This window comes from Anas acuta, chromosome 6 (genome assembly GCF_963932015.1).
Source record: "Anas acuta chromosome 6, bAnaAcu1.1, whole genome shotgun sequence".
Classification (NCBI taxonomy): Eukaryota; Metazoa; Chordata; class Aves; order Anseriformes; family Anatidae; genus Anas; species Anas acuta.
The window spans coordinates 4505225-4521605 of record NC_088984.1 but is presented as its reverse complement, the minus strand read 5'-3'; the positions used below and the strand labels follow the sequence as shown (position 1 = coordinate 4521605).

Here is a 16381-nt window from a genome sequence, read left to right as displayed (position 1 = left end):
GACTTTGTGTGTTGCAGCAGCTTTCATCCAAGTCCCACATGTTTTACATTAGATGAACATAAACTGGTCATACTGTATGAATAAAGCAAACTCATTGATTTCTGGCGTTGTGGTTTTTATATTCAAGTAAGTGCGGATAATAGCATTTCTAATATTGTGACAATACTAAAAAAAAAAAAAAAATGTGAAAAGAAAGGATTGGCATGTCCTGGGTGATCTAGTCCAGTCCCTCCTATCACAAGGTGCCACGCTCTGTGTCCTCTTTCATAAATTTATTAAACTTCATGTTAAATTCTTTTAGTTTTATTTGCTACCATGGCTTCTTTGAAAGGGTGTTTTAGAAATTCATATTATGGCCAGTTCATACTCATTTATTCTTGTGCCAACATTGTTCTTCAGTTTAAACAGCTCTTCTCCCTCCCTGCTGTCCTGTTCTCATCTCCTGGTCCTTTTCCTACCCCCACGAACATATTTGGAGAGAACAATCACAGCCTTTCTCAGCCGTTTTCTAGCTGGCCAAGCTTGCCAAGATCCCTGTCCACTTCCAGGAGCTAAGCAGCCTCTTCTTCTGGTGGTTCCCACGGCATTGCCTACATCTTGTCTGCCTTGAATTCAACTCGTGCACATCAGCCTCTGAGGTTGAACCCATGTGGAGGTTCAATGCCTTGAGCAGCAAGTTTGTACTTTCTCCTCTCCCCCTGGCGTTATTTATGCCTTCATTTCATAAATAGCTCAGTGAACTTATGACCAATTAATCCACCCAGGTATCTCACTTACTTTCATGTTTCCAACCGCTGAGTTTTCAGTTTGTAGCAGAAATATTTTGTATTAATCCCTCTGTGACAGTGCATTTGGTAGTATTAGGTCTAATCTGTTTCTCCAGCTTCCAATCTCAAAGTCACTAAAATTTTGTATCATGTCCTGATTTGTGTCTGAGCTGATGATGCTTCCCAGCTGTGAGTCACCAACAAGTACTTTTGAATGCTCCCACTTTTTATGTTGAAGTCATTAATGAAAACACAAAGATCAGTTCCAAGAATATTTAAGGGCTTGCACTGGTAACTTTCTTTTGATACAGTAGGTCTTCTTTCAACAAAGCTCATTTTAATACCTTATTTAGTCACTTCACAGTTACTGTTTCAGTTCTCTCCATCTTCTCTAGTTTAACTGATAGTTTCCCATTTGGCATCATATCAGATGTACAACTGGAGTTCAGATAGATTTGGCCTATTGCATTTCCCTTTTATTAAAACAAACATACAACAACAAAAAATTTTTATTAAAGAATGATATCAGGTTAGTCTGGTATGATCTTCCTTTAAAAATCCAAGACATACTCAGACATATTACCTTACTTTTCTAAATATTTAGCTACAAATGCTGTTAAGAAAATCTGCAGGGGGAGTGCCATTTTGTTTCACCATGTAAGTGTGCAACGATATTTTTATACACACTATTCATTTATTTCCATTTATTATTAGTGAGAGATAAAATTTTTTAAAAGTTTATATGCATCAGCGCATGACGCAAAATATGAGTTATACAGTCATTTTATTGAATCTTTACTGCTAATGCACACAAATTTCACAAAGTGTAATGACAATACTGAGCACTTAAGTTGTTCGGCTGTCATATTACAGCAAAATTATTTGCACTATATAATCACTGTTTTCCTTTTCCTATTGTTTATTTCTGAGCATGCTTCATAAACATTTGCAAATGCAGATATAGTTGCTGTGGCAAATATCTGTTTTAAGACCATAAACTTGAATTACCCCAGGTCCTTTGGTGCCCATGAAAACAAAATCTTCCTAGCATCTCCTGGCCAATGATACCCAGTCTGTCATCTGATGCTGCAGTTCTCAAGTCTAAGCTCTGTAGTCACAAAACCTGTAATTTGAAAGCTTATCATAAACATAGGGATTGGGGGTAACGCCTGATTTCTGTATTTTCCCCACCAGTCATTTGTGTAATGCCTCCAAGCAAACTATGCTTTTGTCTCTCATTTTGCTCTTTTGCAAAAAAGATACAATAATTATAGTGTGGGGATAACTCGTGAGACCTGCCCGGGAACTTCCCAAAGGAATAAAATAGGATGACTGACAAAAGTCTTTAGCTCAATAAAGTAGGTGTAGTGAATTCATTATCCCTAGTGAACAGGCTTTATCGACTCCATCTCAGAAGATCACAAAGAAAAGGAAGGAGGCAGTGACTTGGTTTTATCAGCATCAAAACTTTGGTGCTGGCTGAAACACTGACCACTTATACAGACGATAATGCATGCTGCTCATCCCCTAAAGGACTACAAGTAGTTTTACCTCAGCTGCTGGCCAAGAAAATATGAAAATGACGTTGAATTCTGAGTTCCAATGAAGTCCAATAAAAGTTAAAGTCATGAGTCATTATATATTTTTAAGTTACAATGTCTCCTGGAATGTAGGCATAGTCATACGCCTCTGCATGTTACTTGTGTATTTCTTGGGAAGGATGAGACATTCTTAGCCATTAAACATTCCTATTCCTTGAAATTAATTAATGAATTAAGTATTTTATTTTATTTTTTATTATTTTTTTTTCACATGTGATGTTACTCCTGTTAGACTGGCACTTTCATTATCCAAAACTGAAGAGACCTATTTAATTCTACCTCCATCCAGCCATCTCAGCTTTGATTCAGTCCTGCAAGATGCTGATGAGGACTCTGGACATAAGTCTGTAAAACGTTTTAAAAAATCGTCAGTTCAAGATATGTGAGATCACAGCTAAACCCATGGATCTTTTCTTGTGTTTTAAGATAGTTGCATCTAGGTTTTTGATCAGTGTATTCTGGATTTTGAATGATCAAGCTTGTCCCTTTTATTACTCCTTGTAAAAAGAGTTATTAAATTGTAACCATGGGTGTTGTTATGGTACAAGTCATCTCCATTTCTAAGAACTAAGAACTTCCTGAGGCTTTGAAGTCCTCAAGAGTGTTAAAAAAAAAAAGAACTGTGCTCAGTCCAGACTAGTTGTTCTGTTTTTACCTGGAGAACAAAACTAGTGGAAGAGAAGAAACTAATGTGAAGCTATTTGAATTTCTTAATGCCTTACCCACTCCCACTGCTGCTCTTCAATCTGTATGAGTCCTTTCCAAATGAATTACATACAATAATTTTGGGTGTTATAATAAACAGATAGACACCATAATAATGTATTTCAGTTAGGAAGAGGTACTTGAGAGAAATTGGTTTTGCTATACACATGATGTGAGACAATCAATAGTGCTTTAGTCTGACAAGCACTGTCAATATCCATTGTCACAGTTCAGAAAGTCATTAATGGATAGTTCTTCAAAAACCAATGCTTTCAACACATGTTAGAAGTGTTCAGATATACTGTACCTGGCAGGAATTAATCATAGGTAAACCCTCGGGATTTAGTATAAATGTTTTGTAAATTAAGAGTGAAATAAAAGTCGTTGGAAGGAGTGTGAGATCACGTTACATGGAGTTAGGAAACCTTGCCAATGAAATATGTTGCTGTTTAGGCCATATTAAAACATTTTACTTTCTGCCTAGAATGTCACACCCAGGAAAAACAGTCTGCTAGAAATATATTGTCTAGGTACATGATTTGTGTTTTATTTTCTCTACTAAATTCACAGAAAGTAATCTCTTTAAAATTTTGATCCTTGCCCTGAAAGGGTTATAGTCTCGCCTGGTTCTTTTAGTTGTGCCCATGCCAAAATCATAGAGAAAGGCTTTCACAACTTCACCTTGCAAATACTTTAATATTTTTATTATCACTGCATCATATAGACAATGTAGTGCATTCAAATCAGGCTCACAATTTGTCTGTACATCACAAAACTTTCATTGACTCTGATGGTGCTATTTTTGCAGAATGGTGTGAGGCATAGGGCAATGCATTAATTCCTTCCTTCCTCCTGTGTTCTTGTGTAAAAGCTGCATATATTTTTAGGATTTTTTTGCTGTTGAATAAGTATTCAGGGGATTTATATAGGGCCCCCCAAAAGACAGGTTAGTTATTATCTTGATTTAGGTGTGCTTTTTTTTTTTTTCCTTTTTTTTTTCTCTTTCCAGAGAATTTAGCCTCTAGTTATCCTTCCTAATTCAGCCAGTTTTCTTACGATGGTATTTAACACCAAGAGGCACAAATACATTATTTCTTTTATTGCCTAATGCTCTATTTATACTATTTTCTTTTTGTACCTGTTCTGTAGGACACTTCCCAAATGTGATAAGCTGTTGTGATTTAATATACCATAAAATATGGTATATTATAGCAGATAGCAAATTGCCTGAGGAAAATAACTTGCTTTTTGTTTTCATTTGTCTATTAATACCTCTGGAATAAATAAACACTTAATAAAGTGACCAAAGAAATCAGAAATGGTTTGTTTGTTTATTTGTTTGTTTTACATCTGAAGGGTCCTAGCTAATTCCCAGCCAAATGTGAAAGCCAGCCTATGCTCATACTATGTTTTTTGCTGGTGGGTTGAAGTGTCCTGTACCTATTTCCAACAGGAGAGTTAGCATAATATTGAACTTGCAGTTGGGTTCCTACCGACATGTACTGTAAAAATGCCCTGGCCCAGCAAGAACAAATGTGTTTTCTTTTTCTGTCTCAAAAGTTATTAGTAAGATATAAAAAAAATACTTAAGTGAAGAGTCTGTGGAAAGGGACAGGAATTATGCTTCTGTTCCATGTTGATTTTGAGGCACTTATGTGGCTCTGTCAAAGTGAATAGCTTCAGAATTGAGGATATGAGTTCATTCAGTACAATCAATCAAATGGCACACCTATGTAGTTTATGCCAGGGGATTTGAGAACAAGCAGTAGATTTATTTCCTATCATTTTGTACTTAGGTCCTTAAGTATCCTGTCTTTCTTCTGTGTGGAACTGCTTTACACTTTTTTTATGTTGTCTGAAGTTTGCCAGCTCACTTTCAGGGAAGACTCATGGCCAAATACAGAACTTGAAAATTTTAAAGGAAGGTACTACTATATATATATATATTTGTATGTATATATACATATATATATTTATCATGTTTTTTTCAGTTTTATAACAGAATATGTTTTTGTCTCTTGGAAGTAACATTTGGTGCTCTTTTTATTTCTAAATATAATAGCAAAGTCATTTTAATGTGGGGATATCGCGAGAAGAATGGTTTGGCAAGAGAAGGGCTATTTGTAAATGAGATCCCAACATGAATATTTCTGGCTAAGCCTGGTTTTGGAACATGCTATCTAAACCCTTGAATTTCTGGGAGGTTTGGAGTTTCCCTCTGGTGACTCACATGTTTAATAGAACAAGAAAATCATCAGAATTAGCTTTGTTGCTGTTTTTAGCTATGTGCTATACAATACAACATATAACATACAAAAGCATCCATGACAATAATTATTCCTACATCTAGACATATTTTTAACACCATAATTCTTGTTCTAGGTATAAAACTTCCATCTGGGTTAATTAATCTTTCTAAGCAGGAGGATCTTTACCCTGGTATCAAATCATAGATTCCTCCATCCTACCATTCACAGTGTGATCATGTTTACTTCAGTTAAAATATCTTAACAAATTTGGCGTATAATTAGAGCTTAGAATGTAGTTCAAGTGGGCATAAAGTTTTTCAGAGTCCTGCAGGATGGGAAATGTGGCAGGCATCTTAACTGAGTTAAGAGATATTTTCAGTCCTGCATCATTTGGAACTGGGAAGCTTCACACTGGAAGTCAGGAAAAAGCAAACGTACATGTGAATTGATATGGACAGAATGACCCAAAGCAACAAGAGAGTCCCAAAACTAAATACAATTCACTTCACTGTTTCAAAGTACCATTAAGATGCAGAATTAGAAACATCCATTTGTTGTTCTTTTTATAGCACAGCCAAGTGACTTGGAATTTTAGCTTGTCCCTGCCAAGGATTGCTCAATTTTGAACAAAAAGTCCTCAACTATAATGTTAAAAAAGCACCAGCCATCAATTGAATGCTAATCTTTATATTCTATGATATATCACTCCAAGAATGCTACCATTAAAAAATGTGAATTCTATTTTTCATAAGTGATGGATTATTGTACCAAGCTGTGTATTTTCCAGTAAAGTGTCCTTTTATTTGTCCTGTGTGATTACTAGTTTGTGGAAGTATGTGTGGGGTCATTTTAGTGCTGTGGGAAAATGGAGCACTCTTCTGTTAAAATCAGTAGTGAAATCAGAAGCAAACTATGCTCTGATCATCATAGGCATGTGTTTAAATATTGCTTTCCTTAATTGGCTATGTTCTATTTACTTAAAATGAACAATTTGGCAAGTTTTTCTCCCTTGACAACAGCAAAGCGTAAACCATTTTATAAGTTTGGCTGTTAAAATCAGATTTGTAATGTAAACCACAATATTCCAGGGCTGTTACTGTTGCTTAACCAGTTATTTTAGCTTGCCATTGTTTTATAATTGTGCACCTTTAAACATTCTGGCTCTGTTTATACCTTATGCAAAACTTCATGCTATAAAATAGCCCAATAATTTTGATCATAATTTGCTTTTTGAAAATCTCTTCCCCTGGATCCTCTACACAAAGATCACTGCATTATAGGAGACATTCATTCTGGGTAGGGGAGATGGAGGAGTATCTTTGCAGCTACATTATCAAGGACACTACTTGGAAGTTCAACAGAAGAGACAATGGATCAACACTTGCAAGATCAGCTTGTGGAGAATACTCTGCTTTGGTGGATTTTTAATTAATTAATTTTAAAGAGAAAATGGGAAGCTATTCTCCCCTCTCTTGCATGGAGGTCCTTGCCAAGGGAAGCCGTACAGCTCTGGCTGCCCCGTTGTCCTGCTTGGCACTGGGGCAAGAGAGCCCAGGACTAGGTTAGCTAGTCAAGGGTGCTAAGTCTCAGGTGGTTTGTCACAAATCTAAAAATCTGCTCCTTCAGGGAAGCATTTGGAGCATGTCTCCATATGGCATCTCAGTTTCCTCTGGAGCATCCAGCCTTGAGTTTCTCCTTGCTACTAACACAGCCTATTTTCTTAGCTGTGATGGTGCCCTGTAAGCACCTCAGCACAGAAGAAGTTAAATTTATGCCTTTGAAATTTCCTCTAGGGGATTTTCTGCAGCTGGGTTCTATGTCTTTTTTGACACAGAGCAGGAATAAATTGAGCTCAAAATGTTTCTCAGTTTGGTAAATGCCTAAATATAATAAAATATAATCATTAGGACGGGAATACTTTTCTTTCCATAAATTAATGCATCTTGCACACATTTCATGGCATGCAGCCATGTTTTCTATAACTGCATTAAATATATATATAACGCTTAATCCATCTTGGCAAGAGAACTCAGTCCTTCACTAGTGGTGTAACCATCCATCCTCTCTCATAGCGAGCAGTATATAGCTAATAGTGCATAGCGCACTTCGAGTCTGGACTTTTAGTTGAAAAATCATCCATGTGAAACTTGTGGGATTCCAGAACGTTTCATGAGTAAACTGGTAGCCATCCAAATACTTGTAGGCAATAAATAATACAACTTTGTGACGAACCAGCAGAGTGAACTCATCACGTTTATTCACAAAAGTATTAATCAGATGCTCTGTACTATCCAACCAGCTACACTCCTGACCTACTGCATGACTTTATTAGGGTGGTTTGGGCCATTGTTTTCCAAGAATATTTGAGCAAACTATTACTACTTAAAAAATAAAATAAAATTTCACTGAAGCTTTTTATTTTGTTTTCCTTTAGTTTTCAGATTGAACTACAGTGCTTCTGACTCAAATGACAGAAACCGAGTTAAGAGCAGATTAAAGAAGTTTATCTCTCGAAGACCCTCCTTGAAAACATTGCAAGAAAAGGGGCTCATTAAAGGTGTGTTCTCTTTTATGCTTTTTGGAATAAAAAATAAAAATTGACGTATTAATTTTCCTCTTTCATCCTCAGTTAAAAACATATGTGCATTAGACAAATACTTCTTAGATATGGTTTTGTTGCTGTTTCTTGGAAAATTTAGACAGCTGAACTGTAAAGAAAAAAAAATCAGCATATGGTTCCCTGTACCTCTGTGCTAACTGACTGCTTCTTCAATTTTTTTTGCTTTCCTGTACATGTGGTAGAAGCCCCGCCACTTAGTACAGTCACTCACCATGCACCATGGAAATCAACATGCTGCACCACTCCATTTCTTTTAAAGAAGAGAATGCTGGTATAGTTTGGTATTTAAAATAAGCAATGGGAACTTCAGATGCTGTGCTGGCTAATTTGTTTTCTAGGGTAGGCTGGAAAACTTTCTGCTGTCTTCTCATTATTTTTCTAACTTACCAACAAAATACATTTTTAACAATGTTAAATATGTGCCAGTGAATAATAAATGCTTTGAATCTGTGATTTTTTTCTGTTCCAGTTTCTTGCTAAGTTGGTCAGACATCACTTTCACATATCCTTAAAAAATGGCTTCCTTGATAAAAAGTGTTTGCTAGATTATCCAAGAAGTATTTTCCTAAAAAGCTGGTAGTTAACTTGAAGGCAGTAGTGTACTGACCACTAATAATCAAGTAAAGCCATGTTTTCAAATATTGTCTGGAATGATGCTTTAAAAATTTACGCACTCCCAAATTATTATGTGTGAAACCCACAACTGCACATGCAAATTGACTAGAAAAAGGCATTTTGCCAGCAGCCCCTGTCAGTCTCTGGAGTGTGAGCTTTCCAGTGGTGCGTCAAAAATGGCAAAGGGTGTTGCTAGTGTGTATTAAACTTGTCTGTCCTGAGCCAAGAGATTGACCTCGGCCAGCACGAGCTGAAGCAGCCACAAGAGTTAAACACCAGCTGGGCCCATGTCTGAAGAGAAAGAGGAGATTTTATGAATTAACTTTGTATGTTTTAGATACATGCAAAAATGTTCAACACGATGTTTCTTCCTCTAAGGAAGTCTTCAATATGTGAAACCATTATGTGCCTTAATGGTGGGCTTCTGCTTCTAGCATCACAGACACTTCAAAAATTGTCATAGATACACACGTGTCTGTGAGTGTGTTCACAGTCTCACACACCAAACTTTCAGGATCTGTCCTTAAACATTCATAGTGTTTGATTTCAATACATAGAAGGGCTTCACCTCTTTGAAGTACCGTGTGGTTTTAGGGTGGGATTTTAATGCATCATATTAGTTTGTTTCAGTTATTACAGTAATAGAGTAGTAATTTATAGTCTTTTAATTTCTGGATTTAAGGGTGGGTTTTTTTAGTTTAATAAAGTGTGGCTGATGAATCTCCTGCGGTGTTACATACGGATCAGATGTGATCCCTGCTAACAAATCCAGATTCATTAGCATAACTCAAATCCATCCTCTAATATATCTCTCTAGGAAAGCCAGATGCATTTGGTTTTGGCTACACTTGCATTAAGCTCTCAATTCATAAACATAGCTTGATTCTACCTGGGATACTCATCTACAGAAAAACAAGATGCATGATTTGTGGCACAGTAACTCAGAATTGGTACCCAGTACCATTTTATTACCAAACTAATGTTACCCTAAAGAAAACATGTTAGTTATCTACCGTGCAGTTTCATTAGGATTAGGTTTTGGCCATGCAAATGAGGCAGGATTCGTTAACACGGCTTAATTCCAATCTACGGTAAGTCTATGTGAAATGCACATTTGATAAGGTTCCTTCATTGTCTTCACCAGAGTTTATCCCTTAATCTGTTAAAATGTTATGAAAATGCAGTTGCAGTGCTTATACATAGACCACTTTTAAATGTTAATTTTTAGGCTCACATTAGAATATTTTTAAATCACAAAATGCAACCGTCCAGATTAAAAATTAAGAGCCTGCCAAATTTTGTATTATAAAATGCATCTATTTATTTTTCTAAAGGTAAATGAAATGGTTGCAGAAACCTCTCAAAACTATTTATTTGCTTGTTTCTTAGGGGAAAAAAAATGTTAACCAATTTTTACAAGAGCAAAATTCCTCCAGCTCTGAGAACACACGTACTAACTTTTATCCCATAGGGAAATGCTTCTGTCAGAATTGTAAATCCCTTAAAATAGGGGCTCATAATAAAAGTGTGTCTAAAGCCTTGCAGGACATCTCGGTACCGAATTTCTGACAAAGGACTGTTCTGTGTGCTAGTGAAGAATTGATATAAATATCTACGAAGCGTGTGGTGTTAATTACTCCAAAGCAGTGGCACTGTAGGTGCTGTGAAAACCTTCACTTTTCATCAAGTGCTATTCATATTTGCCAGGGGCACTATAAAGCTCTCAAATCTATATTGATTTTTTACATTGTATGTCACATTGGAACCAAAACTCCAATAAATTTAACACGTAAATTATAGTCATGAGTAAATACATTTTAAGGTGGTAAGTTCACTTAAACACAGTTCTGTGAGCTGTTAGTCACTGATGTGTACACACTTGGCCAGAAGACTCGACACATTTCTCTGCATTAACCAAATTTGGGAATACAGGCTTCAAAATTAAATTGCAGTTTGATCTCCTGGGGTACTTTGTTCTGCCAACAGTATTATCAGAAAATCTAGAAATTATGTGATTGTCATTTAACTCTTAACAAAACTTTGTTCATGTAGAATGTAGGAAATATCTGTAGTAAAAAAGTATGTTTTTGTCAAATGGGAGGAATAAGGAATAGGAGGATGATAATCAAACAAGAGAATGCAACCAGGCTGTAAAAGTTAGTTGTATGGTAATCTGAGAATGAACTGCTGCTTTATATGACAAAAGGTTATTTTTGTCATTGCTGTCCCATTTGCTTTTTAGTCTTTTGCTTATGAGAAGCCTGAACGTGAAGCACACTGGCTCCACTTGTTGCAGTGGGCTGGTGCATGGGGCTTTTCATGCTCTAGTGAGAAATCCCATGAAGATTGTCAGCCCTCATAGTTATATCTCACTGCTACTTACACAAAATATCTTTGGAATAAAAGAATTTTGACTCATTTCTTTGTAACATGTATGGGGGGCTATATGCACAATTTGTTTGTGTATTTCCACACATGCATGCAAACCTAGAAGGAGCAAATAGGCATGTTTCAGGCCTGCCATTTTAACAGTGTTATTTCAAGAATAACTGTGTTCAAATTTATATGCTAGGGCAGTTCCTTGGAATTGAAATATTCTCAGAATTTACAGAATCTGCACTAATAAGCTAGAAAAATAATATATAAATCTTCTCTTTTAGAACTACTTTATAATTGAACTTTGATCTTTGTGTTTGAGCTTTGTCATGATTTAATATTGCCCCAAATGAATTGCCAACCTTCAACTTGATATTGCCCTGCTAACCTCCTTATTTCTGAGCCTCTCTAGTCTAGGGAAAAAAAAAAAAAAAAAATCCTTCCATGAAACTATGATTTTAAAGCTATGGTGGTTGTGTTGGCAATAGACTATTACAAAATTCTCTTTCAGCAAATGTTAAAAAGGAAAAGGAAAAGCAAAAGGAAAAGGAAAAGGAAAAGGAAAAGGAAAAGGAAGAGGCATGAGTAACAACATAAATAATGTTATTGGTAATGAGGAAAATGCAGCTGGTGAGATACCTAGTTTTTTTTGCTGTTGTTTTATTATTTCAAGGAGTAGATGCTGAAGGAACTTCATGGAACTTATTTTGTAAGTTAAGGCAAAAAACAAAATAGCATAAAAATTGGAATCGTTACAACTTTTTCAAGATGAATCTAAAAGCCATTCAATTGCTGGTGAAAGAAACTAGCTGTGATTTGGCTTGATAGCCTATAGTACAAGGCTGAGCATATGTTGGTGGTTGTGCAGATAACAGCACAAAGATCACCAATTATTTTATTTCTAGACAAGGGAGAACATCCTAATTGTTTCACATGTCCCAACGGACTTTGGAGTAATTCAATGTAGTGAGTGTAATGTTCATGAGAAGTCTAAAGGTTTAAATTAAGTCTTATTTTTGGGTTTGTTTTGTAATTCTTCTGCATTATAAAGAAATTTAGCAACTGTTTTGGTGCCCATAATAACCTAGGGAAAGTTAGGAAATGTTTCCTTTGACTCGTGGGGACAGTGGGTCACAAGGATGTTTCTTTCTTTGACCACTACATGGACTTTCTGAAGTACATTTTCCAAACCCTCTTGATGGCCAAACACTGGACAAAGTGATGTTTCCATTGACGCTGCTCTAATCATGACATGATGGTCAGAAATCATTCAGATAATTTAAAAATATCTCATTTTCGAGACCTGCTTTGAAAAGGAGTACAGCATCCTCGCTCTCTTTGAATTCAAATGAACTTTTGTCTCCAGTAAAACACCATAATTTCTTAAAAGACACCAGTGTCTACAGTACTCTCTATTTTTCTGAGAATGTGAAACAAATCTGGTAGCTCATATGCCACTTAACAGTAACTGCTCACAAATGTAATTTTTTTTAATTGATGACCACCACAGATCAACGTTATATAATAAATCTCCATGTTAAAAGGACTGGCAAGACTCCCAGCTAGCATAAATCAGGGGAGCTCCATTGACAACCTTGCTGACTTCAGTCAGCTGAGAATCTGGCCAACTTACTGTAAAAGCATTGTGGCATTATTTGGAGCCCCAGTCAGTGATGAGCATTACTTTAGTGTCTGACTTGGTATTTCAAGTCTACACATGGAGCAGCGAGAAGTAACCTTTCAGAATGTGGCACTTCCAACCACCTTCCTTCCCTCTCCAAAAGAATTCTCTGCTGTGGTGCCTGGTGTTCTGTCTCCCTCCCTGCATATTCCTCTTATTTTCCCTTCTTTTTTTCCCCCTTTTTCCTGCCAATGTTCAAACATATCAAGAAGACAAACAACTTAGATGTTGATACAAAGCTCTTGGTAGCCCAGCAGTTCAAATCCAGATGTAGCAGTTAACTCCATGAGTATTCGCTCCTTGAAGGCAGTGAATTACGTTACATAGGTACAATTCATGCTTTTAAAAACTCGGACATGACACCATTATGCCCTCTCCTCTTGTGTCAAAATTTGAGCTTCTGCCTGAGAATTCAGGATGCTAGCGATTCCCTTCCCTGTTTTTTTTTTTTTTAATGAAAAATACTAGGATATGAATTCCTTCTCAGTGTGGCCACATCTCATCCCTATACACCAAAAACAGTTAAACAATGGCATTCTCAGTGAGGATGTGGCTTTTGTGATTTTGTTTTAATTGTTTCTTTTCCAGAAGTATTGTGTCCCATAGCCTGGATTTCTGCAGCTCAGGATTAGTGGCTTTGCTGCAGCCTGTGAAAGCTACTCAGAAAGAGCAGCTCTGTCAGACTCAGGGAGAACTTGAAGCTCACCAGAACAAGCAATTCATTGCAGCTGTAATCATCATTTTATATTATACAACTTGCGAATGTCCATTCTCTCCTCTTCTGGTGTCTCATTTTATATCCATGTGCAAAGCTGTCACACACCCCACCATCTTAAATAGAAGGTTTAAAGCACAGATAGCAGGGATGTGTAATGTAAACCATACCACCAAACATATTATGAATATATTGCTCTTCTTAAAAATGCTTGTTGGTTTTTCATACTACAGTATTGACTAACTGTCTGTGTTTGATGTATGGTTTACCAGCCTGATGTAGACTTATGGTTAGAGCTTAACTTGTTAGTTCTGCTTTTGCAGCCAATTCAGAATAACTACAGATGCCCCAAGATATTAAAATTGACTGCTCAAATGGACTCAGTGTGGGAGTTTCATTGGTTTTAAATTGATAACAGCTGAAAGAGTGAATGATTAAAGCTGTATATGGGCATAGTATGCAGCTCCTTTGTACAAGCTCTTGTGAACAGAATCCACTGTATGGGAATTGCCTTTGTTCTAATAAAAGATATTTCTGAACAATTGTTAGTTTAAATTTTTAAATGATGAAACAAGAGCATTTCAGGAGCCTATAGAGGAAATAATTCCTGAGAAACTGGAATAACTCTGAGAAGATAAAGTGGATTTCTATTCAGAGGGGAGCATTTAAAGTTAAGTAGCATTCCATAAGGTGGTAATTGTGTCTATTTCCCAGGCATTTGAGTTAAATAAGCTGGATAGGAAACATAAACTGTCATAACAGGAGGTTAGGAGTGTTGTGTACATCTTTTTTTTTTTTTTTTTAAGTCATAAAAAATGAAGTTTTGAAGAGCCTTATCTCAAATAAATCAAACAAGGGCTTTTTTGCTTCTTTTATTCCTTTGGGAGCAGTTCTTATTTTTTGAAAAGATGTTCTGGGTAGTTTCTCCTTAGATGCAATTTAATATATATATACACCTCTAAAAGAGTAAGAACCAATATCTTAGTTACACATAAATCTAGTGAGAAAAAAAAAAAAAAAAAGTAATTAGCATTCATATAATTTCTTGTTTTTAAAATTCTGCACAAATATTAAATAAGTTTTGCTCAACTATTCTTGTTACCTGTGAGTGTAAATTTGGCAGTGTAACTTCTGCCATTCCCATGTTTATGTACAGAAACAGATCCAGGAAAAAAATAAATTGACTAGAAATAGTCATGGAGCACCCAGAATTCAGAATCAAGTACTTCTAAAAATTCATGAATTTCTAGTAGGAAAACAAAACAAACAAACAAAACCAAGCTGTTCTGTGTCATTGTTTTACCAAAGTGTCTTTTGATGACTGGTGCCTATTTTCTAAAGAAAAGGTGTTTATAACTTTAACTGCAAAAGACAGAATATGACTATATCTGTAAACTGAAAAGTACATAAATAAAGTTAAACTGTTTGCTGTAGAAGATGCAAGTCCAAATCCAGAAAAGGGGTGATGAGGTAAGAATTGCAAAACAGTCTCCAGCCTTTTCAAAATTTCCTCCCAAGAACAGTGAGTATTCTGCATTCATACTGCAGACTGAAAGAGCAACTACAAAATCCTGCAAGTTGGTTATAAAGCAGTTATAGCACAGAAGAGAAGTTGCTGAACATCCTTGCATTAATTTCCATTCAGTTCTTCACGTACTGGCCTTCTAAACCCAGTGTAGTTTCTTGACTGTTTTATTCCTGAAATTGTTTACAAGTGTCTTTGTCAAGCAAATAGGATATATTTTTACTTCTTTTTAACATAATTTATATTGGAGAATATTCCACATTATGCAAAGAATTTGACAGGTCTTTGCTAAAATTTTAAAAAACAATTAAGATGTCAAAAGAGGAAGTGCTAGTACATTTTAATCATAAATCTCTGTATATATAATTACCACTGAAGGCAGCTATAAATGTTTTATGAAGAAAATGTAACCAGACTGTGCTTTGTCAGAAACATAACCCCAAAACATGTAACAGACTGTTCGCTAATGCTTAACGCCACACATGCACACAACCTTCTTCAGTGTAGTTCTGCAAACCCAGTCCTCCATCCCTTCTGCAGCTGAAACTCTGGCTAGCTTAAATTCAGGCTTGCTTTGAAATACTCTACCAGAATGCAGATCACACACATTGCCAGGTACTGGAATAAGCTTCCCTGGTGCATGTCAAGAAGCCCAAAACTCCTGCCATCCCATGCACCCTGTCTTGTTTCCCAGCTTATTCCTTAGTCTGAAGTATTAGGAAAGAAAAGGCAGTCAAGCTGCTAAAGAGTCCAAGCTTAGTAAGAAATAACAGTGGTTAATGATAGGAAGGCGAAGCTAATGTCACTGCAAAGCAGAAAAAGAGCAAACAGCATTTGGACTGGTGGTGAGAAAATGTTGTGCTCCTTTGAGGAAGAACCTTTCAAACTGATCACGGTGGGAGGTGGTGGAACTGACTGTGGAGAAAGTGTCCTGGTGCCACAGATACTCTCGAGGGCTGCAGGCTCTCGAGGACTGAGTGTGCTTGTTGGCTCCACTCTGCAGAGCCCAGCCCTGTGCCAGCACCCCTCAGCTGTCTTTACAAACATTTTTGAAAGCCTCTACTCCAATTTCCAAAGTGTAGTACGCTGTTGAAATGCTATATGGAGACTGTCTCTTTGGATAAATGATGGTAGTACAGTCCTATTGTTTCAGCATTTAACTGGCTCTTATTGAATAGTTTCGTTCATCTGTTTGATGCATTTTGATTCTAGCTGACAACATCCCCATTACTGATTGCTCTTTACGTAATTTCTCAAATATATAGAGTGGAAATTAGGTGGAGGAAGCTAATTAGTAATCTGAAAGTTTTAACTGGGTTATACCGATATTTTAAGAGGAACATTCTGTGTATCAGAACTTTAACATTGTAAAAATGAAAATGTAGCATTATAAGGCTAAATGCTTATTTGTCAAGGAAACAACACAAACCACAAGTTAAACTTGGTGTAACATATTCTATCCTCATCAAAAGATGTTTAGTACCTTCCATTTTTCAAGCAGGTAATTTGATGATTAAAACCTCCAGT

At 36.3% G+C, this 16381-nt stretch overlaps 1 protein-coding gene across 4 annotated transcripts in view; it reads left to right on the top strand.

The window, feature by feature from the left end:
• ARHGAP15 (Rho GTPase activating protein 15) overlaps positions 1-16381 on the top strand; it is a 332079-nt gene that overhangs the window by 186538 nt on the left and 129160 nt on the right. For all 4 annotated transcript variants that reach the window (XM_068687083.1, XM_068687081.1, XM_068687084.1 and 1 more), the window contains one exon: positions 7757-7879. In XM_068687083.1, the coding sequence (XP_068543184.1) occupies positions 7757-7879 (123 nt within the window). The remainder of the gene's footprint in view (positions 1-7756; positions 7880-16381) is intronic.